Source organism: Primulina tabacum, chromosome 18 (assembly GCF_025594145.1).
Source record: "Primulina tabacum isolate GXHZ01 chromosome 18, ASM2559414v2, whole genome shotgun sequence".
Lineage (NCBI taxonomy): Eukaryota > Viridiplantae > Streptophyta > Magnoliopsida > Lamiales > Gesneriaceae > Primulina > Primulina tabacum.
The window spans coordinates 24,837,312-24,863,886 of record NC_134567.1 but is presented as its reverse complement, the minus strand read 5'-3'; the positions used below and the strand labels follow the sequence as shown (position 1 = coordinate 24,863,886).

The window sequence follows — 26,575 nt, the reverse complement described above, 5'->3', positions numbered from 1 at the left end:
CTTCTTGCGAATATTTTTATCTAATAATTTTAATGAGTGAAATGTTTTACACGAATTTTGGTCTGTTTTTTCAATGCATTGTCATGCTGGAAATCGCAAAATGTTTGTGTTTGTGTGGTGGAGTATGTGTGTTTTATCTGCTGTATAGTTAAGTTTTACTTTAACTCCCATTTGAGAGTGATTTTATGCTTCTTAAGGTTCTTTAAATTAGTTTTCTGTTTTGTTTTCTGGAATAGGCTGTACTACCGGTGCATTCCCGAGGGGAACTGTAGGATTTTAGCTGGTGAAAAGAAAGGTTGGTTGAATAATTTAACCAGTTCTTCTGAAGGAGGATTTGGGAGGGAGCAAGTTTTGCTTGATTGGAATGAGATCGCAGAAAGCATGGCAAGTTCCTTTTGCTAGTAATTCTCCGATCATTTTCTTTTATCCTAAATCATTTCATTTTTCTGAGGAATAACAGTACCCATATAGGGTGGAATTATTAGCTCTTTTTGCTAAATTGTTAATTTGAGAATGCATTATACATTGAAATTGTTCGTGGCATGAGTATGAAGTAGGAATCTTATGTGCTTGGCCATATTTCTTTAAATTAAATACAATATATTTTACTTGGTTTATCTGAAGCTAGTCATTTTCAATTTACCCTATGACATAGTCTGGTTAATTTAGACAGTGTCTTATACTTATGTTTGTTTATAGGCTATAGCAGTTCATGTCTTGTGATACAATCTTTAAATGTACGAGTTAAAAGTTAAATCTTTCCCATCCGTAGTGCTTAAATGGTTTGAGACCTGCAAATGACTAAATGAGGAAGGAAATGTATTATGCTTGATGCATCAGGTGTAATCTGTTGTCTTTAATATATATTATGTACTTATCCTATGTAGAACACGAGTTTTGGTTAAAATGTTTGCAAATATATTCAGTTATGCGTGTACATGCGTTAATGTTTTTATTATCTATTTTATAGGTTGTGTCCATGTGGGTACTTGCAGAATATCTCCATGTCACAGTTCTCTTGCTTACACACTTGATACAACAAGGGAAGAACAATTTCAACTTCAAATTAAAGATCTCAGAACTAATGCTATCCTCCCACATTTCAGTGTTGAGGGTGTTATGAGTTTGGCTTGGGGCCAGGATGGCTGTACATTGTTCTATACACCACATGACCAGAACCAAAGACCTTACAGGTAAATTGTACATGTTTTATTTGAAGCTCATTTGTGTATCCCGTATTTTACTTTTCATGACATATAATTTTCAGGGTTATGTGCACCAAACTGGGATCGGACTTTGTGGATCAGAACATAATATATACAGAAAATGATTCCCGGTTGTGTGAATATTACAAACGCCAAAAATGGCAAGTTTATAACATGAATTCTAAATCGAGGACTTCATCTGAGGAAGGAACTTATCTATATCAAATCACGATTATCACTGGTTGTTTAATTTGTATGTTAATTTCTGGTTTTCGGGATTATCACTGGTTGTTTAATTGGTGTAGTGAGACGGCAATGTTTTAATTTATATAAATACCTTTTCTTTTCTTAATATGTTGGAGGAAATAAACTGTTTTTTGGCTGGAAAACTATTTAGCCGATCCACAACACTGAGTTCTTGATAAGGGTTCCTCGTATGAACCAATAAACATTATATATTGAAGCCAAAACCCTTCTTTAATCTATGAAATACGTATTGGCAAAGCTCGAAAAAAAATACTTATTGGCTGAACGACACATAATTGTATGTCCAGTGAACGCCCTGGTTTTAAAGTTCTTGTTTAAAAAGTTCTACTTACCTGGCTTTGCTCTTCACTGATATGCCAGATGCCTGATCTTATCGTTGACTATGACATGGTGAGCAAAACTTTTGTCATTGTTCAGCAGGAAGATGAGACAAATGTTTTGATGAATGTAGCGCCCTCGTACAAGAAAGAAAAAGGTGCTAAAAATAATGGATTTCACATATGGAAAGGTTTCTCTCAGAAATAAACTTGTGAAGAGAAAGAGGTTGTTTCTCATGATGGTGTCAAAGTCCCGTTAACCATCCTGTTTTCACGCACTGCATTTCGGAAAGGGCGGTCTCCTGGACTTCTACATGGTTATGGAACATATGGTGAGGGTCTGGATAAAAGCTGGTGTCCAGACCGTTTAAGCTTACTTGATCACGGTTGGATGTTTGCATTCGCAGATGTGGTATTTATCTATTCCTTCGGCTTGAATTATTGTTAAGTAGTTCGTTCCACTGAGTTTGAAGATTATCAAATGCAGTTGGTAGAATACCGAACATTAATTTTTTCGCATTTGGCATTTTCCTTGGCGCACGGGTGTTGCTGGTGCAGATTCTTCTTGGCATTAATCTGGCCGTGTATTGAACAAGTTGAACTCCATCTATGATTTTGTCTCGCATGTGGCAAATATATGATCGACGAGGGTTTAGTCCATAGAAATCAGCTTGGTGCAATGGGTATCAGTGCTGGATGTCTTCTTGTGGGAGCAAATGTAAATATGCATCCCGAATTGTTTCGTGCTGCCATTTTGAAGGTAAGCAGAGATGCAAATTTTTTACCTTTGAATGTAATTTGAATTTACTGCTCCATTATCTTGGATCTCAAAATTTTAAATGCTTTTGCATTTTCCATGATAGATTCCCTTTCTAGATGTACGTAACACTCTACTGGATTCCAATCTACCTCTTACTACTTTGGATTACGAAGATTTCGGAAATCCTCAAACGAAGTCTTGCTTTGACTATATTCTAAAGTACTCTCCCTACAATAATATTCCTCAAGGTGTTTGCTGTCCTTCAATGCTCGTCTTTGTCCTCATTCAATAATTCCCAGTAATCAAACTTTTTTAGATTATCATTTCAACAAATATATAGCTATGTGTCCGCTTGTTTGTTTGTTCAGATAGCCCTTATCTTAATTTAAGTAAATTCCACCATATTATAAAATCTATCTGCTGTTTTTTATATATGTGCTTCCCATTATTCCGTCCTTAAGGGTTGTTGATAGGGAAGCAGCAAAATGGGTGGCAAAGATACGAGATACAGCATGCTCAAGCTGTCATCTTCAGTAATTCTGTAGAGAAGTATGAATGGGGGACATTTTCATGACGGTGGCCATATTGCTCATTGTTTGGAGACAGCTTTCGAGTACACTTTTTTACTGAAAGTTATGGGAGCCTTGAATCAAATATCAGGACACGAGAAAAGAGCTGCAGAATTTACTATTCATCGTTATGGAACTAAATCCAGGTTGTTGTCAATCCTTTATCTGAATCTGCATGCAAATGAATATTAAGAATTTCCAATGTCCTCTACAGAGGCTACACATTTTTTTGAAGTTTCATTCTTCATGCCTATGTTTGCTGCAATTGTTACTGGGGTTTTTACCTTTCATTCATGGTATATGCTGGGAGATGTGAATTCGTTGCAACATATATTGGACAACAATTTGCTTCATGTCTTTTGGTTTCCTAGAATTTGTAATTTTTTGTGATCAGGGATGGATCCAATAATCAAATGATAAAAAATAGAATTTTTATTTATATATTTTTAATACTAGTTTTGACTCCTGAAACTGCTTGTCTCGGGCTATTTCAGGGAACCACCCATCATGATAATCACTCTGAAAGACTAAGCGATGTGGATCTTTCTATTGGTACGACTCCAGATAATTGCAATAGCATTCTTGTTTCAATGTTAATGACAACTGATGATGCAGGCTTATTCTTACAGCGGCTGCAGCAAGATTTTTACTCCATGTTGAGGCTGCATAGTGAGAACTAGATTTGGCGAGTGAACGTAGTTTGGTGATATGGTGAACTTGTACCGTTGAAGGATCATTGATAGTGCTATCTTAGCTTCGTTAAATGCAAAGTTCATGCCAATACACATTCGAGGTCCAAAACCAAAAGGCAGGAATGCCACGGAATTGCCATTTGTTGGTTTCGCCAATCCTTCGGAAAATCTCTCTGGTTTAAACACGTGGGCATCCTGTCCCCATGTTTCAGGATTTCGATGCAATGCTTGAGGAGGAATCAACAAATTGACGTTTGCTGGTAACTGATATTTCCCCAGTTTAGTTTTTCTCTCTATTCTTCTTGTAATAATAGCCACAGGACTGTATAGCCTCAAAGTTTCATAGATGATCATGGTTACCTACATTTCAAGAAAGCAATCATGCGTTTTATGCATAGCGAATAACAATGGAATCCGTTATTTAGTAAATTTAGATTTGTGATTTAAAATTTTCAGTTGATATCAAGTTCGTACATAAACGAGATCTGATTTCAAATTTTGATTGGATTTTTGAAGTGTCTTGATCTCAAATATGAATTAAATTCGTATTCAAGCTCAATTTGACTAGGTTCAGCTAGATTATAGCCCTACATAAGATCTAAAAATTTGAATCTCTACGAAACATTACTTACAGTCTTCAATCTTGCGATGCCTTCTGAGTTGGGATTTTCTTGGCCAAACATTTCAATCACTTCTTTTCTTGCTTTTTCTTGCCAATCCGTGTGAATCCCAAGCAGGAGAATGCTCCAACATAGTAAGCTGTAAGTAGTTTCTTGTCCAGCAAAATAGAAGATCTTGCATTCATCGATGATTTCATCGACGGATACTCGATTTTTCGGATCCATGTCATGGTGAACTTTCAGGAGAGATCCCAAAAAATCATTTCCAAAATCATTAACTTGTTCTGCTACTCGTTTCTTTACAATTTCCATGATAGAATCACGGAGCTGTTTCTCAATTCGGTCAGCTTCAATGTCATCTTCAGTCTGATTGAGCCTTCTGCAGAAATATTAATCTCCAAGCATTGAGAAATCTTGAACCGACGGTCTCATATTGTAAAAATCCATTTATAAATTAATAATAACCACATACATAGAGCCGTAAAATCCTATCTTATACGCGTTTCTGGAGATCAAGGCATATAACTTCGTGAGCGTTTCGAATATCATTATCCCTTCCAAGTAACTGCTTCCAAAAGCCGTCCTCGAGATCACTTCCGAGGTAAGAAGCCTGAATTGCTCGCACACTTCCATCTCTTTTCCTTCAAAATTCCTCCACCTATCCACCATTGTTCTGGCACTTGAGATCATCTCCGGAACCATATCCTAAACCGCGGCGAACCCAGAATCCATTTTTATGATTTCAAGCACCACAAATAGTACGAGTCTCGTGATTTTTATCACGGTATAGTAGCATATGAAAAAATTCGATAGATTTCTTGAACAGTAATTGGATCAAACGATTTAACGAGAGGTATTTACCTTTAAGCACTCTCCATGAAAAGCGTGATTGGCCAATCTCCTAAGCTTTGACCATTTTTCACCTTCTGCCGCCACAATCCCATCTCCCACTAGTTTCTTCATGTACACTATAATTTTAGATTTCGAATACTTGCCTTCTTTGTTACTAAGTATTTCTTTAATCATTTGTGGTTTTGTAACCACGACAAAAGGTTTAGCTCCGATCCAGTAAAGGAAAACTTCACCTGATTCAATAAAATTATGAAATCACGAAATATGCACTGAACCCAGATGAAATATTGGAAGATACTCGAAACGAATTGCAGTATGCATTCTTACCATAAATCTTGGCCCAGGAATACAAGTGAGGCTGCAACCTTGGAAATATGTCGTGCGACAAATCCATGGTTGTGCTACTTGCTTGCTTCTTCATTTGTATGATTTCTTTCGTGTTTCCATGGAAGAACTTGTACGAGGGACCTTTGATTCCCTGGGATTGAAGTTCACGTTGAATACGAATTGGAATCCACCACCACTTGTATAGGATAACTAAAGGGATTGCTAGTAAAAGGGTGGATAGAAGGATAGACAGAAGGGTAGCCATGACTTCCATCCGGGACAATTGTTTGAAAGAATGGAAGTCACTTGCTGCTGTTCTTGAAGAAGGGAAATACATACATATACGTGTATGACCTTGACTTTTTTCTATTTTTTGTTTATAATATTTCATCATGATAAGGCTATTAATGATGACATTTAAAGTTACATCATAATCAAAATGTAGATTAGGACGGTAAACGAATCGAGGTTCTCGAGTTTTTCGATCCGTCTTGATAAATATTTGATTTGCATTTAAACTTATCGAACTCGAGCTAAAATTATTTTGTTCGATAGTTCTAAAGCAGCTCGCGAAACTTAATATTTTATTAATATAATTATATATTAAATATATATACATTCCGAGCTTTTCGGACTTTTCGAGCTTTTGAATATTCATTTTAGAACCTTAGTGTCTGGGTATTAGTTCGAACAGCTCGAGCTTTATATTTTTTTACTAATATTCTAACTCCATTCGGTTCATTTACATCTAATGTAGTAGATGTCGATAGATAGTCAAAAGTTTGATTATAGAATTTTCAACATTTTTGAGAATCTGATAGCGACGCTAAAATGAGTGTTGAATATAATTTGAAAATTATGTTTGTATATTTGTTGTTGGATATATGATAAATGAATAATGAAGAGTTGTTGAATAGGAAAGGGAGTGGGAGTTGTCCCACATGGAGAAAATAGCCAAATGAAGTCTTCCTTATAAACTCAAAGTTTGAATAGGGATTTGGGCCCCAAGGGGTACCAGAAGTTTTTAGAAGGAGGAAGACGCTAATAAGATGTGTCTTGGTGAAACACACGCGCGCGAGCTCGTATCGGATCGGTGCGGTGCGGTGCGGTCTTTGACAAGTATTAATCTTTTTGGATCAAATTTATTTGGAGAATAAATTTTTCAGTGGCAAATTGATGTGCTTGGGCAGAGGTATGCGCGCAGGGGCGCCACATCCCGCGCGGATGCGCGCGGCGCCTGTCGCTGGAATTCGAGCATCGACCAGAACAGGGCGCGCGGCCGCGCGCGCCCTACTATGCGCGCAGCGCACACAGATAGAACGCTGCGCGCGGCCGCGCGACAAGCGCGCGCAGCGCTGTTTCAGAAGAACATGTGCGTCCCTTGGCCATCATGCATATGTTCTTGGCTAGTTTTGGCTCAACCATTGTATCCCTTGGCTATAATTGTGTCTCTTCGAAGCATCCGGTCTGGAGAGACGTGTCTCCTCAACGCAACCGATGATCATCTATAAATATTCCCTCCATTCATTGTCCAAAGCTGCTGAATTTTTTGCTTCATCTCCTCTTCTCATATTGCTGCATCATTTTCGAAAATATACTTGAAAGCTCTACATATTTGGTGTTCGCTGTGATCGAGAATTGTAGTGCTGCAAACTCTCGACTTGAAGTCGTTGTATCTTGGGGACGATTGCCTACAACGTATAGCACTTTGATACGGGCAATTTCATCTTGCGGAGAAAGGATCCTCCTTGCCTCGACTTAATCTTATTGTTGCTGCGATTGGTTCGAGATTCAAGTTGCTGCGTTTGTTCTTGAATCAAGACATCCAACATATACAGGGTAATATCCATATAACACTCGCAAGACGAAATTCTTATTATCATTGTTATTCTGGATATGTCTACTACATCGTTCACTCATGTGCCCAATGCCCCTACCGCCCCTGCTCATGGAGAAAAGCCTCCAAAAGTTTAATAGTGCCGACTTCAAACGTTGGCAACAAAAGATGCTCTTCTATCTCACCACATTGAGCCTGTCTCGATTCCTGACCGAGTCCCCTCCTGTCATATCTGAAGGTGATACCGACTCGCAACGAAGGAATGCTGTTGATGCATGGAACCACAGTGACTTCCTCTGCCACAACTACATTCTAAACGGACTAGACGACACGCTTTACAGTGTCTACTGTTCTGTCAAGACTGCCAAGGAGTTGTGGGACTCGCTGGAGAAAAAGTACAAGACAGAGGATGCAGGAGTCAAGAAGTTCGTAGTTGGCAAATTCCTTGACTTCAAAATGATGGACGCCAAATATGTAATAAGTCAGGTACAATAAATTCAAATTATAATTCATGACTTGTTGGCAGAAGGGATGGAAATCAATGAACCATTTCAAGTGGCGGCCATAATTGAGAAGTTGACCCCAATGTGGAAAGACTTCAAGAACTACCTTAAGCAAAAGCGCAAGGAGTTGAAACTTGAAGATCTGATTGTGAGGCTTCGAATTGAGGAAGATAGTCGTACTTCTGAAGCCAAAACACAAAATCGGACAATGGAGGCTGAGGCCAAGGCCAATCTGACAGAATCTAGCACCAGTCACAAGAGAAAGCGCCCTCAAAATGAGAAACGAGGGCAGGCCAAGAAGTTCAAAGGAACTTGCTACAACTGTGGCAAAAAAAAACATATGGCCAAGGATTGTCGTCTTCCAAGGAAAGACAACAAATAGCAGAAACTAAGGCAAGCCAATGTCATCGAAGATAAGAATGTTACAATAGACCTATCACAACTTGATCTATCCGCAGTTGTCTTTGAAACCAACTTGGTGGATAATCAAAGGGAATGGTGGGTAGACACCGGGTCCACTAGCCACATATGTGCTGAAATGGAAATGTTCTCATCCTACACTACTGTAAGTGATAGGAAATTGTTTATGGGAAATTTTACGACGTCTGAGGTCGTAGGAATTGGCAAAGTGGTATTGAAGATGACTTCCGGAAAAGAGATGACATTGTTGAATGTTCTGCATGTGCCAGACATTCGAAAGAATTTAGTTTCTGGATCCTTGTTAAGTAAGGCTGGCTTTAAACTTGTGTTTGAATCGGACAAGTTTGTCCTAACCAAAAATGGTGTATTTGTTGGGAAATGGTACCAAGATAATGATCTCTTTAAAATGAATGTAATGAATGTTTACAGCCAAGAGGCGAAGAATAAAGTGAATGATTCTGTTTACTTGTTTGAAAGTTCTAATTTATGGCATGAAAGATTAGGACATGTTAACTTCAACACATTACAAAGACTTGCGAACTTAAATGTGCTACATGCATTTAAAAGAAATCCACTGGAGAAGTGTGAGATTTGTGTTGAAGCAAAGATGGCAAAAGCTCCATTCCGTTCTGTGACAAGAAGTACTAATCCACTTGATTTAATTCACACTGACGTATGTGATTTAAAGTTTGTGCAAACTCGAGGTGGGAATAAGTATTTCATAACATTCATTGATGATTGCACAAGGTTCTGTTACGTCTACTTATTGAAAAGTAAAGATGAAGCTATAGAAGCTTTCAAAAATTATAAGAATGAGGTTGAGAATCAATTGAGTACAAAAATCAAAATGATTCGAAGTGATAGAGGTGGAGAGTATGTCGCTCCATTTGAAGAATTTTGCACTAACTCTGGCATAATTCATCAAACTACAGCACCATACTCACCTCAATCCAATGGAGTTGCAGAACGTAAAAATCGTACTCTTAAGGAGATGATGAATGCGTTGTTGATAAATTCTGGCTTACCTCAAAACTTGTGGGAGGAAGCAATACTATCTGCAAACCACGTTCTTAATAAAATACCACACAAAGGGAAAGATGAAACTGCATGAGTTATGGAAGGGTCGCAAACCATCTTATAAATACCTAAAAGTGTGGGGGTGTTTGGCTAAAGTAGATATACCAAAGCCAAAACAAGTTAAAATTGGACCCAAAACTGTCGACTGCATTTTTATTGGATATGCCTATAATAGTAGTGCATATAGGTTTTTGGTGCATAAGTCAACGATTCCTCATATTAATGAAGGAACGATTATGGAATTAAGGAATGCAATATTCTTTGAAAACAACTTTCCTTGTAAGGAAAGAAAAGAAGGTTCCATTAAACGGTCTTATGAATATACTATTGATTCTAAAGAAGTCAGTGAAGAACCAAGATGTAGAAAGAGAGCAAGAGTTGAAAAGTTCTTTGGTCCTGATTTTATGACTTACATGTTAGATGATGAACCAAGAACTATTCAAGAAGCTCTATCAAATCCCGAAGCTCCTTTCTGGAAAGAAGCTATAAATGATGAAATAGAATCCATCATGCATAATCATACGTGGGAGTTGACTGATCTCCCTCCGGGTTGTAAGCATTTAGGATGCAAGTGGATCCTTAAAAGGAAATGCAAAGAAGATGGATCTATAGACAAATATAAAGCCCGTTTGGTGGCTAAAGGGTTCAAACAAAAAGAAGGATATGACTTCTTTGACACATACTCTCCAGTCACTATGGTTACATCAATTCGTGTTCTCATAGCTATTGCTGCATTGCATAACCTAGAGATTCACCAAATGGATGTAAAGACAGCCTTCTTGAATGGAGAACTGGAAGAGGAAATATACATGGAACAACCTGAGGGGTTTGTCGTTCCCGGACAAGAAAAGAAGGTGTGTAAACTTGTCAAGTCACTATACGGACTCAAACAAGCACCTAAGCAATGGCATGAAAAATTTGACAATACAATGAAGTTAAATGGTTTCAAAATCAACGAATGTGATAAATGCATTTATATTAAAGGTAGTGCAAATGCTTATGTCATTGTATGCCTTTATGTAGACGAAATGTTGATATGGGAAGTAATCATGAGTTGATTATGAATGCCAAGAATATGTTGAAAAGGTCTTTTGATATGAAAGACTTGGGGTTGTGTGATATCATATTAGGGATTAAAATCTCTAAAATACCTAATGGAAGTATGTTATCACAAACACATTATATTGAAAAGGTACTTGAAAAATTTAGTACCTTAAACAGTCGTCCTGCTAGAACACCTATAGATTTAGGTGTTCACTTAGCAAAGAATCGAGGAGATCCTATCTCACAACTTGAATATGCAAGGATAATTGGTGGTCTAATGTTCTTGACTAACTGTACTCGACCGGATCTTGCATATTCAGTGAACAAGTAAAGTAGGTTCACAAGTAATTCAAGTAAGGATCATTGGAAAGCCTTAACGAGAGTGCTTGGATATTTGAAATATACATTGAAATATGGTTTGATATATTCAAAATATCCTGCAGTTTTAGAAGGATACTGCCAATTGGATATCTGACACAAAAGACTCCAAGTCCACTAGTGGATATGTATTCACAATAGGTGGAGGAGCGGTGCCATGGAAATCGTCTAAGCAAACATGCATAGCTCGATCTACTATGGAATCCGAGTTCATTGCATTAGACAAAGCGGGGGAAGAAGCCGAATGGCTAAGAAACTTCGTAGAAGATATTCTTTGTTGGAATAAACCAGTGTCTTCTATTGTTATTCATTGTGATAGTCAATCAGCAATAGGAAGAGCACAAAGCAGTATGTACAATGGTAAGTCTCGACATATTCGTCGGAGACATAATACCATAAGACAATTGATCTCAAATAGGGTTATTTCTGTTGAATATGTGAAATCAAAGGAAAACTTAGCGGATCCGTTTACTAAAGGTACAAATAGAGATCAAATGTGCAAACTGTTGAGAGGAATGGGCTTAAAACCCACAAAATAAAATATTTATAGCGGTAACCCAACTTTGTGAAGTGGAGATCTCATGACCTTGATTCAATGGGACAACTAAGTTATAAATATTAGCTTGAGTACTTGGAATAAATAAAGGCTCATTTCTACAATATCCAAGTAGAAAAGACCTGCAATATGTGGTGAGGTTAAGTTTTCTTTTAATGATTCCTAAACCTAAAAGGTAGAGTATGGCAGAATACTCTAGTTAGGAGATCACTTATATAAGTGAGAAGTAATGGCCGCTTCAATGAAAAACACTTATGAATCTAAGATATGGTCCAGGGCCGAAACGGACACAACATAAGAACAAGAATATGTTCGAATTATTATTGTGTAAATACTATTGACTTGGTTTACACAAACGGTTGACTAGTTCAAGACATCATGTCACTACTCAACTAGTAAATCTTATAGTATATTACTAAGGAAGGTTCAAAGTCAAAAGCTACCTATCCTAATGCAATAATAATTCACAAGAGCTTTCAAGTAAATCTGCATACATGCATTAAGTTCATTTATGTGGGGGATTGTTGGATAAATGATAAATGAATAATGAAGAGTTGTTGAATAGGAAAGGGAGTGAGAGTTGTCCCACATGGAGAAAATAGCCAAATGAAGTCTTCCTTATAAACTCCAAGTTTGAATAGGGGTTTGGGCCTTTTAGAAGGGGGAAGACGCTAATAAGATGTGTCTTGGTGAAACACACGCGCGCGCTCGTCTCGTCTCAGGTCAGGTCGGTGCGGTCTTTGACAAGTATTAATCTTTTTGGATCAAATTTATTTGGAGAATAAATTTTTCAGTCGCAAATTGATGTGCTTGGGCAGAGGTATGCGCGCAGGGGCGCCACATCCCGCGCGGATGCGCGGCCGCGCGCGCCCTACTGTGCGCGCAGCGCACACAGACAGAACGCTGCGCGCGCAGAGCTGTTTCAAAAGAACGTGCGCGTCCCTTGGCCATCATGCATCTGTTCTTGGCTAGTTTTGGCTCAACCATTGTATCCCTTGGCTATAATTGTGTTTCTTCGAAGCATCCGGTCTGGAGAGACGTGTCTCCTCAACGCAACCGATGATCATCTATAAATAATCCCTCCATTCATTGTCCAAAGCTGCTGAATTTTTTGCTTCATCTCCTCTTCTCATATTGCTGCATCATTTTCGAAAATATACTTGAAAGCTCTACATATTTGGTGTTCGCTGTGATTGAGACTTGTAGTGCTGCAAACTCTCGACTTGAAGTCGTTGTATCTTGGGGACGATTGTCTGCAACGTATAGCACTTTGATACGGGCAATTTCGTCTTGCGGAGAAAGGATCCTCCTTGCCTCGACTTAATCTTATTGTTGCTGCGATTGGTTCGAGATTCAAGTTGCTGCGTTTGTTCGTGAATCAAGACATCCAACATATTCAGGGTAATATTCATATAACATTTGTTTGTGTTGTTGGGAAAAATATATCCATAAATAATGTATATCAATAATTTTTTTTTCTAAATTGAAATTTGACGCACGTACGTCATATATTTTTAATTCAATTAATTATTTTCTAACTTTGAATGATTATTAAAACAAAAATTAATATTTCCAATATTTTTTATTTATTTAAAAATAGATAGCGATAGAAAAAAAATATTTAACTACTTTTCAATTTTGTGGAAAATAGATACATATTTTTCACAAAAACGACGAATGAAACGGTCTCACAGGTCAATTGTGAAACGGATATTCTACATGGCTATTCACGAAAAAATATTACTTTTTATGTCAAATATATTAATTTTTATTGTAAATATGAACATGATTGATCCGTCTCATCGATAAAGATCCATGAGACCGTCTTATGAACGACTTACTCCATATTTTTTTATGTCCAAAGATATATATAGATAAGGATATTTAAAAAATCTTGGAACGTGAAGGACATTTGGTATCCATATTTGGTGATTTTGACAATAAAAATATCTTATAATATCAGACATATCAAAATCTTTAAATTACTTAAAATAAACACTTTAACAATTTATTTCTAGAGCTTACAAGCTATTTTTAATAAGCTTAGCCAAATAAATTCTTAATATTGCGATAGAAATCGAAATTTGAAAGAAAAATAGAAATGAAAATCACTCATTAACAATTTGTCTATATTACCCTTTGGATCGAAATTGCTATTCATGGTCAACTATCCGTATTTCACGGTGCCTATAGTCCGAGGACCCCTCCGATATGATCGGCTGTATCTATCACCTATGCCTTTATTATCTGTATCCTATAAATTATAATTACACATTAATTAATTATGTTAATGACCAATATATATGGTTTTATTATTCTTTTTCTTCCTGAATAAAATGCTAATTCACGCACCATAGTAATTTCTATTGGTCAATCGATAAATCCTGGATCATAAAATTCTTGCGACACGATCTAATGAGTCATTTTTGTGAGACAGATCTTCTATTTGGATCATTCATGCTAAAAATATTATTTTTTATTATAAATATGAATAATATTGACTCGTCTCATGAATAAAGATTTGTTTGTTATACCTAAGATTTGGGCTCTGACTTTCGTTCAAGTGATTGGAACAAATTAGCCAAAAAAGATTAGGTGCTGCTAGACTTGACGATGTAAAACCAATCTAGGCCTTCTCCAAAACGCTTTAATCGATTAAATGTTCATCAATTAAGTAAAACCAATATTTGATATTAACACACGATTGTATAGCACACTGCACCAAATAAATAACCATTGGCACAATAAATTACAAATGATTGGACATTTTTTATGTATTTGTTTTATCTATCTACTACTATTATAAATATATGAGTTTGAATTATGAGCTTATCTTTTTACCCTTTTATTTATTTTATATTTTGTCATGTTCATTTGGTTCTTTAAGTAATTTTCTATGTTAGTTTAATATGTTAATTAATAGTGTACTTAACCTTCACTTGTGAGTTTTCTTTTTTACCCTTTTATTTGTTTTATATTTTTTCATGTTCATGGGGTTCTTTAAGTCATTTTTTATGTTAGTTTAATATAATAATTAATATTGTACTTAACCCAATCAAATTAATTATTATTTTGATTTTACTTATAAATTTATCATAATATTATACATTTAAAAAACTAATATTACTATAAATTTATCATAATGTTATACATTTAAAAAATTTGTTAATATTACTAACATCTATTTTATTTTATTTTATTATTATAAATATGTGATTTTTATTTATAAACTTACTATTTTATCGTTTTGTTTATTGTCATTTTTCATATTAGATTAATTTGATAATTAATAGTGTACTTAACTCAATCAAATTAATTATTATTTTGATTTTACTTTGTAAACTTACTATTTTACCCTTTTTTGTTTTATAATTTGTATAATGATCATGATGTTCTTTAAGTTATTTTCTACGTTAGTTTAATATGATTATTAATAAAGCACTTAACTCAATCAAACTATTTATTATTTTAATTTTACTTTTATTTTTAAATTTAAATTTAATTACTTTAATTTATACAATGACATCAAATTAATAGAAAATCACTCTCATAATGTTTTAAAAAGTAAAATATTTATGAAACCATGACATTAATAAGGCGCCTTCTCTTTATTTGAAAAAAATATTGAAAAATTTATAAAAAAATTCAATAATATGAGTTAGTATTTAATTTGAGAGTGATTTATGCTTTTTGTTGCTCGTGTATACTTCAATTTCTTTGTTATTGTACTAAATAAATTATTTTTGAACTTTGAGTTACCATTTTTTTATGGATGTTGTTTGTGTCATGAATTTTTTAAATTCGTTTTGTTTAGTATTGTTGGCGGCAATTGATTTTTCTGATATTCTATTATTTGTCTTGTTGTTTATATGAAAATATGTATGAGAGTATACCAATCAAAGCCACATATTTTGGGTCTTATGTTCTACGAAGAGGGTAATATATGATTTCTGTGAATTAATTAATTTATTGGTTCTTCATATATGTAGTTAAGAAATGAATCAAATTTTGAACAAAAAATTTATGACAAACACAATGGATGAAAAAAACATGTTAAAAAAATAATGTTGCGTATTACTATATCCCTATTTCTGTATGATATAATCCAAACACATTTTTTTAGATATTTGAAATTATGTCTAACTAAGTGACATGAAACATATACATATATATTTGAAGGCGTATTTAAAGCAAAATATTAAGATCAAGAGTGAAAAAAATGTGTATAATTTTCATTTTATTTTTAATGGTATGAGAACAATTCTAAAACTTTGTGGACACAATAGATCAATTTTATGCATTTTTAGTAAATTAGGACATTGAGCCGGTTGCACTTTATTTCTCCAATATTATCTCGATAGATTTCGATGTGACTAAGAGGTTGTTTTTGTCTATTATTTTAGTTAAAGTGGCTAACAAACTAATTCATGAGATATATGATGGTAACATAGAGAACTACTCGCCAAATAAATTCACTTAGCCGAATAGTGAAATTCAAATTGAATTATACAATATTTCATCAAATTAATTTTGTCTATTATATGATGCTCATGAAATCTAAACAATTGTATTATTAGATGAGATATTAACTAAGACAAATACTTTGATATATATATTTGAATGATATCTCATATACATATCTTAATTACGTTATTCGTGTCCTTCTCAATATTTTTAAAATATAATTAATTTTGTACGTTGTTCCACAATATATGTTGGGTGCAATAATTGTTCCTGCTTGGTAGAGCGATTGAATCGTAGTGCTTGAGCTGCTATGCGGTTTAAAAGATTTGAGTTGCACCATTATCACCAGTTATAGATTTTGGTAAAGCGTTTGCAATTGGTATCAGAGCAAATGTCACGGGTTAGAATTCCATTGATTGTAAGGAGTGTAATTATTATGAGGGAGATTGTTGGGTGCAATAATTGCCCCTACTTGGTAGAGCGATCGAACCATGTATTCTTATGAGTTATAGTTGATGATTGTCAAAAACTGAAAAATCATTCAACAATAAAATAAATATTTGAAAAATAAGATTACTGGATAAAAACAATGTAGAAAACCAAAAAAACGTCATAATAGTGAAGTAAACTACGAGCATGTCATATCCCAGATGAAGATTTTAAACAACATGATAGATGTTAAATACGATCATATATATACTTACTGAGTATACCAAAATGATTATATGTATATTATAACAAACCACGATAAAGAGTTATTAAGTTATCAAAATCAACCAAGAAGTATATTGAAAAGTGTTTCACGTGGATAAGATAACTTCTCCGATTCATATACCGTCTATGGTCATGATTTTTGATTTTGTTGTTTGATTTGTTTCAATTAATAAATGCTATTATTCATATTTTAATTCATTTAAATATTATCAAAATTTTGTACTTATATTTCCAGCAATTAAGTTGCTCACGTGCAACGCACGTACATTTTTCTAGTATATATATATATTCTTCCACGAGAATGCACCCAGAAAAAAAACAGAACAAAAAGCCAAAAAAAAAACTAACTGCAAATCGTAAATTGAAGAATCAAGAATGAAGAAGGCGATTATTACGTTGAATAGGTGCAACAGTAATGGTAGATGATTGCCTCGTAACTGTTTGTGTCTGTTGTGCGGCACAAGTGGCATTCTGCAGTTTAAGGTAAGAATCAGTACGTATTTAAAACCTGCGCTTCCAAGAAACTCTCCAAGTTTATGATATCCTCGAACAAGTTCCCAGAAGTACAAGGAAGTGCTAGGATGCAAGAAAACAAGTTAATGACATCCTCCAAGAAAAATCACATTCTGTATCAGGGACTCAAACATGAGCTAGAAGTTTTTGGAAATAAATATACAAGTTCTGATCATAAAGAACTATAACGTGAAACATATTTTCCTCGCTGGCCACATAGCAACAACCTTTGAAAGGCCAAAAAAGGCTAAACCCTATCACTGATTTTCAGTAAAACCGTCATCTTTTATACAGTCGATGATCGTTTCAAAAAAGAGACTCTAGTTGCCAAACATAGAGATTTATATAAAAGTTTCAAAAAAAAAACTCTGGTTGCCAAACATAGAGATTATATAAAAAGAGAAGGTCCTCTCTTAAAATCATCATTACAAAATCAACTGGTAAAGAGTAAATCCGATCTCAAGGACAGTACAACATAATTACCAGCGAAACAGCACATATAGATGAGTACTTTACTCGGAAAACAGGCCTAGCACTTTCTCTGGTTCGTAAGACCTGAAAACGCAAGTGAAGTGGCCGAAGCCCAGCTGGAATGAAACAAACATTCTTATTTTGCTTTAGCCATTGATCTTCTGATCTAGCTGCCAAAATGTAATACAAAAGCATTAACCGTTAAATATATCAGCAATCTCGAGTATGGCTCATTTCACATTGTCCACAGGCACTTAAATGAATGAAAACAGATCAGAATGATGTTGGGGTAGACTTCTAGACAAAAAAATGCTGAAGTAGACTTCTCAACAGTATTTGTGAATATGCTGCAAATAAAGCAACAAATGAAATTACAAAAAACAGATACCAAAGCAGAAAATAATACTAGGCAGGGAACATCTAATCTGTACACAAGTAAAGGAGCAGACAACAGAAATTTTCCGTCATTCAAAGAAGGAAATGAGCATTTTAGACAACCAATTCTTGTGGCACTCTTTACTCCCTCCATATAATAGCGCTTATTATGTCCAGACTTACTCAAAAAACCAATGTATATTATTTTAGAAATATCAACACATGAAACTTCAAAAAAGTTCAGCAAAAATCACACACTTTGTGGTTATCTAATAAATCCACAAGCCCAGGTTTTGCGTATCACAAAACCTTGTATCAAGAATATGGGGCAAGCTTCAAACTATTGTGAATGCTTCAAGTTAAAGTTAACTAGTTCCTCTAAACTTATGTTTAACCACTGCAACGAAGGGATTCCGAATATCAGAATAATAGCAGTCCAACTCATCCATACACTCAATATACATAAAACGTTGAGAACTTTAGATGAAATGAGCGGAGAACTACATACCAACTGATAGACTTGTAATTGGGCTGGCAAAAGTAGCACACTAAGTGACATTTCAACGCCGAGAGATGGTGAGGAAATAAATTATCCTGTTCAACAAGATGAAAAGACATGTATTGATAAAACTTTGTGTTGGTGCATTGTTGATTCCAACCAAAAAAAAAAATCTTCAGCTCGCATTATGAGAAAGCCTGCACACATCTTCAAAAGTTTCAAACCAGTATAGAACACAAAATAGAAAATAAACCAACAGATAACAATTATAGATATAGCAAACAAGACTTTTTGCTATTATTAACATGAAGTAGATACTAGCATACATTTATATCATTCACACCTTTCGACAAAGCCGTCTAGACAAGTACAATATTAAAAAAAGAACATGTTGAATAATACAAAATTAGGTTTCTTATTCACATCCTGAATTGGCAGGATATTTTGCCAGTTCAAGATTTCGAAAATACTGATAAATTGAAGGAAAAATCATCGTGTTTTCACTCGAAAACTAACACATTAACAATCGATCCCGAAAACTTGAGGAATCTTCAAAAAAAATTGGATAGACCAAACAAAATTCTTTTTTTTTTAAAAAAAAAGAAGCATTAAAGATACTGACTTCATCTAAAATTTTTCAGAAGCCAAGAAGAACGAGCCGGTCGTGAGGTGAGGAAGGAAACGAGAGACGAGAGAGGAGGCGTAGAAGGGAAGAAGCTTATGTAAGAATATTGTGTGGTGCTTCGCCCTTACTTTTGAGTTATTCTATTATTATAGACAATTGTATATATATATGTAGGTAGTGTCTGTAAACGGGCCCACAGTTATTAAAAACGTGTGTTTGGTTTCTGCTAGGGGATAGGCCCAGTCTAGCGCACTCATGATGCTTGGGTTATCACTCAGGCACGACATCTGAAATAAGCAGATGTACCAAAAAAGGACGTTACCTCAAAAATAAACAACCCTATCATCCTCCCATATCAAGAACTGAAAATCTAAACATTCACTGATTCACACACATATTTATTTTCTGTAATTACCAAAAAATAAACATCTAATCAAATATTCAATCGCAAACAACACAAAATGCCAGAAAAATTTAAAATAATCAAAGAAAAGCGAGAAATATCATAACTTAAAGAAACGAAAACAGAGAATCGCCTTACCGATTTTCGTCTTGGTGCAGATTTTTCGTTAACGATTCTAAAGTTAGGGTTAATATAGGGCCAAAGCCCAGCAGAAAGGCCCATGTGCTTGAGACCCATCAAGAGTTCTATAAATACGTCGCCCACCATTAAGGTGAGAATAACTTGGAAGCTAAAAGGAAGATATGTTAATATAATTTTTATTATTTCACTTTTTTTATTAATCTATGAAATGTAATTTGGGAATTATTATAAAGGATTCAGAAAAAAAAAACCTATTTTCACGAGGAATCTGCTTTATATGCATGATAGTAATGGATGTTGCTTGAACTCAATTAAGGAAAACTTTCAACAAAGCTAGCACCTTTTATTTCGTTGTATAGCTAAGATATATAAGAAAATATGTACATGAAAAAATTAAAAATTATGTGGATGAATGTCAAATCGTAAGGATGCATATAATTTTATTTATTATTTAAACGTAGTATTATTTGTTCTTATAGGTTTTGGATTAATTATTTTTGTTAAAATATGTCTATTATATTAAGTTTTGGTGAATGACAACTATTTCAGGATCAACTCAAGATGTTCAGACAGAATATTAAGGTTCAAGTCGTAGAACATCTGAACTCTAGCTGCAAGTGATCATCTGTCATCAGACCAGATCAAGTATTAAATGCAGTAAACGTGTTTAAACTATTAAATTTTAACCGCACTGCAACTGGTCAGATATGAGAAAAAATTGATGATAGTCAAGTCGTTCAACAACTGTCAGATATAAAATGATTACACAGTATCTTATAAACTCTCGAATAACATAAAATTGTCGATGACTTATCAGTTTATTCAGAAGTTAGGAGCTTAAAGTTGCAAAGATACAATAAATATTAAACGCACGGTGACTTAAAGCGACATGTTAATTCTTATGGGTAACAGTACATATGGTCATTGCAGAGAAAATGTGACAGTTAAAGGTTTTCACTTATATATGTGTAGACCAGTTAAGTTGTATCACAATTATAATCTCATATCTTTCAAGTTTACATTCATTCAAGAATTCCGAGCATACTTTCAATATCATATTTTAAGCTGTTCAACTACACACTCATATCAAAAATATCAAATCTTCAAGGAATATCACCTTGTGTTATCCCAACCAACTCAAGTTAGCCGTTGAGTTATATTGTGTTTTCTAGTTAAATGAGGATTCTTAAATATCCAGAATTTGTTGAAGTGAATACTAAAATTATCAAATTAATGATAAGTTCTAGTTGAAGTGAGTTGTTACGAAAAGTTGTATCTATCAAAGTTTTATAATAAAATAATTTCTAAGTGAAAGAAGTAGTGACATAAGAGTATTTATCCTCGAACATCCATAAGATTCTATTTTTACATTACACATATTTACTATATGTTCATATGTAGTCATTTCTAGTTAACTACAATTTACTTTATATATACTTTATCACTAGTCAAATCGGACTATTTTTGCACTTATTTATTTTTCACTGGTTCAATTAAGCTAGTTGTTCAAAAATATATCTTAAAAATTTAAAAACTATTAAGGTCAATTCAAAGTTTTAAAAGAGTTTATTCACCTCCTAAAATTTTAATATGATTTTAATAAGTTGTATTTGAGAATGTTTTTTTTCAAAAAAAAATCTCTGATAACTATATATTGTTAATGACATAATTTAACAATATTCCAGTATTTTCTAAAGATGACTATGATGATTGAAAAATACGCATGCATGTACATTTAACAGTTCAAGACGATGACATGTGATATGTCATCTCTGGTGATCCAATGAAGATCTTGAAAGCCAATATAGCCGTAACAACATCTAATGGTGCTTCATAGATGGCGGAAATCACCGGTTTGCATGGACAACCGAAGATAAAAAGAAGGTCAACCTCAAAAATGTGGCCAAATACATCATATACAAAACTTTCGACAAGAATAAGTTCAACAAGCTAACTGTTGCAATCCAGAAGTTCAATAATATCAAAATGAAGTCTGACGAAACTCTCAATGAGTTTGATGATTTTTTAAGACATATTGTTATTGAACTTGCATCACTTGATAAAAAAAAAATCTAACCTTGAAATTTGTTTGAAAGTTATGAGAGCATTGTTCAGATAATGGGATGTAAAGGTGATGGTCATGAGGAAGTCCGAGGACATCATTAAACTTGAGTTGCACATACTTTTTTGCTAAGCTAAAAGCCTACGAATTTGAGATGAGAATTTGAACCTAATAAAAACCATCCACTACATAATCCATCAGAGCTGTAGCCGCCACAACTTCTATTCTGACTGCCAATGAAGAAGCTTCTAGTAGAAAACCTATTGATTAGATAAGCAATGAAGTAATGTTTTTTTTTTTAAGTTTGGAAAATTTATGAGAAAGAACCAATCAAAATATAACTCTTATCATAAAATATTAAGCCGATGACAATCAGACTTTTTTTAACTGTGGAAAGAAATGTCTTTTATTGCAGATTGTAACAGACCAGAAAAAGATGATTAGAAGCTGTTTGATAAGAGAATGTCCAAATATGACGAAAGATTTCTCAAGAAGAAAAAATATCAAAAAAAATACTTGTTACGAAGGAAAACAAAATCAAACGGGCTGACTCAATTTCAGATCATTCTAGTTTAGAGAGCTCCACAAGTGAAAGTGATTATGAGAATGTCCACTGTCTCATGACAGATGTTGAGCCAGATACTTCAGAAGTTGAGTTGGAAACTATTGATGACATGATATTTAATTCAGAATCAGATGAATTCACACAAGAGGACCTTGACACGACACTACATGATATGACAGATGAGTTAAAAGACTATCACAATCATTAGAGGAGGTTAAGACAGAGAACACGAATCTAACAGATAAGTCAAGCGAGCAGCGAAACAAACTTGATTATCTTAAATTAAAATCAATCGGCTAGAGGCCGAAAATAATAACATGTGAAGAGTGTTTCAAGCAAATAGTGACTGAAGTTTAATATTCAACTCTCATTTAATTAATGATCTAAAAATAATCGATATAAATCAAAATTTAAAAATAAAAATAAAAAAATGAAAAGAACTCATGAACAATTTATTCACAGTGGTCCTTTCTAAAATTAATTAAAAGCAAGAATTGAAGCTTTTGTCCTTTCTTGGAATCTAACAATATACAATCCACTTTCATTGAGCTGGTATTATCAGCCATACCCCTTTTCTTACTCTTACGTTCGCGAGTCTTTTTTAAACTCTAATTCTTTCTCAATCTTCCTTATTTAATAAATAATGCGAGCTTTCTTTCTATCGAATTATACCAACACTACAGTGCAAGCAAAAAGCGCAAGGATGCTGTCGACCAACACCTCTTTTCTCTTCCTTCTTTCTGCTTTTTTTGCTATTTCTATTTTGCATGTGTGTCCTGCCCCCACTAACACCCGGGTTAATTATGTACGTATTAACTTAATAATTTTATATATGTAATCTGTAGAAAATATCATGCACCAAATGCACGGGATCATTCCTCCTCAATTTGGTCCAATACACGGTCAGAAGAATCTGCCTGCCAGGCACGTCATTAACCCAATCCATAATCTCCACGTCACCAAATATCCACCGGTTCAGATCATTCCATGGGTCTCAATCAACGGTTGAGATCCCATTCTCTAGAGCCTTCAGCGAAACCTGACTTTATAGAGTTGTCGCGTTTTAGTCCGGAGACAATATATTCCACAAGCGAAAGCAGGTATTTCCCGAGCAGGAGATTTTGGTGTTATTTGCGATTCAGTTCGTAGCTGTTGAATCTTCTGGCCCTTCATCGTACCGGCGGTTTGGATTGTCTGGGGTTTCCCCGGTGGTGTTTGTTTGTATCCAGGGTGTTTTCCGGTGATCGAGGGAACCAGGGGAAATTTTCAGTTCTGTCGTTGTGGTGAGTTGATTTTATCAGTTTTAAGCTGTTTCGTACTTCATTTGGTTATTTAAATCGTTTTTGCTATGGGGTGTTTGAGCTGATTTATTGGTACTGAAAGTTAGATGGGAAAGGATTTTAATTTTTGATTAAAATACATAATGATCTGATTGATAGTGTGTGGGATTGATTAATTTACCGAACATGGATCTGTGGGTTGCGAGTAGATTCAGCGTACCATCTGATTTTCGTTTTTTTTTTTTTACCACTTTTGTCTAAATTTAATAAATAAATTGTTATCATATATTTAATAGTTGTCTTTGATTTTTCTTGAAAAGGTAATTACAGAAAATAAATATGTGTGTGAATGTTTAGATTTTCAGTTCTTGACATGGAGGATGGTGGGGGTTTTTTTTTTTTTTTTTTCTGGCGAAAGTTACCTCCTTTTTTGGTACATCTGATGTTCTTTTGACTATGAGAGATTTTGATTGTCCATTGCTGTGTTTTTTAGGAATCTGAGTCTCTTTGTTCATTTTCTTTTATGGTTGACAATTTGATTGTTTATAATTTTCTTACAGATTTTGATCTGCGGCTCCATTGGAATTGTACTGTGGTATTTTCTCTAGTTTCGCCTTTTGAGATAAAGGAGTTGCTGCTTAGTTCTTCGCCTCAGCATTATTATAGTTCGGAAAGTTCAGATTTCGTTGCAGCTGATTGATTATTGTTGTTCGATTTGGATAGTTCTGTTTGATTGGTGACTTGTCTAGTCCCATTGGGAGTGCAACAGCCCTCTCTGTTCCGATCTTCAGAAGAAGCATCACTGTATCCTCTCTTCCTTTTATGTCTCGTAACTTGGATAGCCCTGTCCAGACTCAGATGGCTGTGGCTATTTTCAAGAATCCGCTTGGAAGTGGGGACTATTATGGAACCAATAGGACAGGAGGGAAACCGACTGGAAGGAGACGCGTTTTTGTCCAGACTGAGACAGGTTGTGTGTTGGGCATGGAATTGGACCGGAGTGACAACGCTCATACCCTAAAGAGGAGATTGCAAGTTGCCATAAATTTTCCTGTTGAGGATAGTTCTTTGACGTTCGGTGACATGGTTCTGAAGAACGATCTCAGTGCCATTAGGAATGGTTCCCCTCTCCTTCTGGCTAGGAATATGATCCATCGAAGCTCTTCAACTCCCTGTTTGTCACCCACGGGCAGCGTCATCCCAAACAGAGATCAGAGTGGACCAATAGAGGTGTTAGGGCACTCAACCCGTTTCGACCCAGCAAAACAACTTGTTAAGAAAATTGTCAAGGCAATTAAGAATGGGGTTGATCCAACTCCTGTGCATAGTGGGCTTGGAGGAGCATATTACTTCAGAGATAGCAGAGGTGAGAGTGTTGCAATTGTGAAGCCCACAGATGAAGAACCATATGCACCCAACAATCCCAAGGGGTTTGTTGGAAAATCTCTGGGTCAACCAGGCTTAAAACGCTCTGTGAGGGTTGGGGAAACAGGGTTCAGAGAAGTGGCTGCTTATCTTCTCGACTCTGACAAATTTGCAAATGTCCCACCTACTGCATTGGTGAAGATCACTCACTCGATCTTCAATGTTAATGATGGTGTGAATGGAAACAAGTGCCAGAATAAGAACCTTGTCTCCAAGATTGCATCCCTCCAACAGTTCATTCCGCACGATTTTGATGCTAATGACATTGGAACATCAAATTTTCCTGTTTCTGCTGTGCATAGAATTGGAATTTTAGACATTCGGATTCTTAACACTGATAGGCATGCTGGTAATCTTTTAGTTAGGAAGCTTGATGGTGTTGGGAGATTTGGTCAAGTGGAACTGATCCCCATTGATCATGGCCTCTGCCTGCCTGAGACTTTGGAAGATCCCTATTTTGAGTGGATTCACTGGCCACAGTCTTCGATCCCATTTTCAGATGATGAACTTGAGTACATACAAAATCTTGACCCTGTTCGCGATTCAGAGATGCTTCAAAGTGAGCTCCCTATGATTCGAGAAGCTTGTTTGCGGGTCCTAGTCCTTTGTACTATTTTCCTCAAGGAAGCTGCTGCATATGGGTTATGTCTCGCTGAGATTGGGGAGATGATGAGTAGGGAGTTTCGCAGTAGTGAGGAGGAACCGAGTGAACTTGAAGTCATATGCATTGAGGCAAGAAAGCTTACTACCGAAGAGATGTTATCTCCCAATGCTGATACAGATTCTGACGAATTTCAGTTTGACATAGATTGTGAAGCTGCTGGAAATAACTTCTCCCCGAAGTTTTCTTCAGAAATCTTCATGTCAGGAACACCATTTGATTTCCGATTTGAAACTGTCAATGGACGCATTCCGCTCTCTAAACTAGAAGAGAGTATAGAGGAAGGAGAAAATGAAGGAAAAGATGAGGAACTTGAGGTCATTAGTACTCCAATCCTAGCAAAGAATCCAAGTATTCCGAAGCTGTCAACTTCCCTGAAAAATATTAGCTTAGGTGAGAAGAATCAGAAGTTCCCATTAGTTTCCAGCACCAAAGCTCGATCATGGCTATCTTGGAAGTTCATCATCCAGCCACAGGAGCGTAAACGAGCAGGTCCCTGCAAGTGTTAGCTTCGTGAAGCTAGCAGATATAGACCACACTGAATGGGAGCTGTTTTTGGAGAAGTTTCAGGAGTTGCTCCATCCCGCGTTTGCCAAACGGAAGTCCATCACCCTCTGTCAGAAGCAGAGACAAAGGCTCGGAACTTCTTGCCAGTTTTGAGATCAAGATTCAACTTCTATATGAATGTGGATTTCATTTGAAGAAAATAGGGCCACAGGCTTATCGCATGAGAACCTAGGATAGATTAGTTCCCGCTTCCTCCCTCGAGCCAGTCTTAGGTAGGAACAGCAGTAGCAGTTGTGTAAATTCTTTGAAGGCAGCTGAGTGGTGGCAAGGCTGACTCAAATTCTTTTGTATTTTTTTTTTGTGATTATTCTTTTAGGTTCTAACTTTTCTTGCTCGACTCGTTGTTGTTGGTTGAATAATTTGTTGAATGGAATCTTGCAAATGAA

General features: G+C 35.3%; 1 protein-coding gene, 2 long non-coding RNA genes and 1 pseudogene across 10 annotated transcripts; 2 read left to right on the top strand and 2 right to left on the bottom strand.

Annotated features, from left to right (window-relative positions):
* Positions 1-58: 58 nt before the first annotated feature.
* LOC142532795 (uncharacterized) lies at positions 59-3,899 on the top strand. 6 transcript variants are annotated; one of them, XR_012816615.1, is made up of 7 exons: positions 59-147; positions 237-401; positions 971-1,193; positions 1,890-2,549; positions 2,653-2,847; positions 3,011-3,264; positions 3,613-3,899. It is a non-coding gene; the product is annotated as an uncharacterized LOC142532795 (long non-coding RNA). The 6 variants fall into 6 exon arrangements; XR_012816616.1 differs by having other exon boundaries at positions 69-122; XR_012816613.1 differs by having other exon boundaries at positions 65-384.
* LOC142532794 (cytochrome P450 CYP749A22-like) lies at positions 3,533-5,957 on the bottom strand. The gene is made up of 5 exons (XM_075639254.1): positions 5,610-5,957; positions 5,292-5,515; positions 4,903-5,135; positions 4,443-4,809; positions 3,533-4,170 (listed from the first exon to the last, which is right to left on the bottom strand). The coding sequence occupies exons 1-5, from the start codon at positions 5,944-5,946 to the stop codon at positions 3,742-3,744; spliced, it is 1,590 nt and encodes a 529-aa protein (XP_075495369.1). The 5' UTR covers positions 5,947-5,957; the 3' UTR covers positions 3,533-3,741.
* Positions 5,958-16,911: 10,954 nt separating this feature from the next.
* LOC142532974 (uncharacterized) lies at positions 16,912-19,205 on the bottom strand. 3 transcript variants are annotated; one of them, XR_012816646.1, is made up of 4 exons: positions 19,083-19,205; positions 18,470-18,657; positions 17,599-17,756; positions 16,912-17,073 (listed from the first exon to the last, which is right to left on the bottom strand). It is a non-coding gene; the product is annotated as an uncharacterized LOC142532974 (long non-coding RNA). The 3 variants fall into 3 exon arrangements; XR_012816647.1 differs by having other exon boundaries at positions 16,917-17,073; positions 18,470-18,555; XR_012816645.1 differs by lacking the exon at positions 19,083-19,205 and having other exon boundaries at positions 16,918-17,073; positions 18,470-19,001.
* Positions 19,206-23,310: 4,105 nt separating this feature from the next.
* On the top strand, positions 23,311-26,575 carry LOC142532564 (phosphatidylinositol 4-kinase gamma 5-like; annotated as a pseudogene).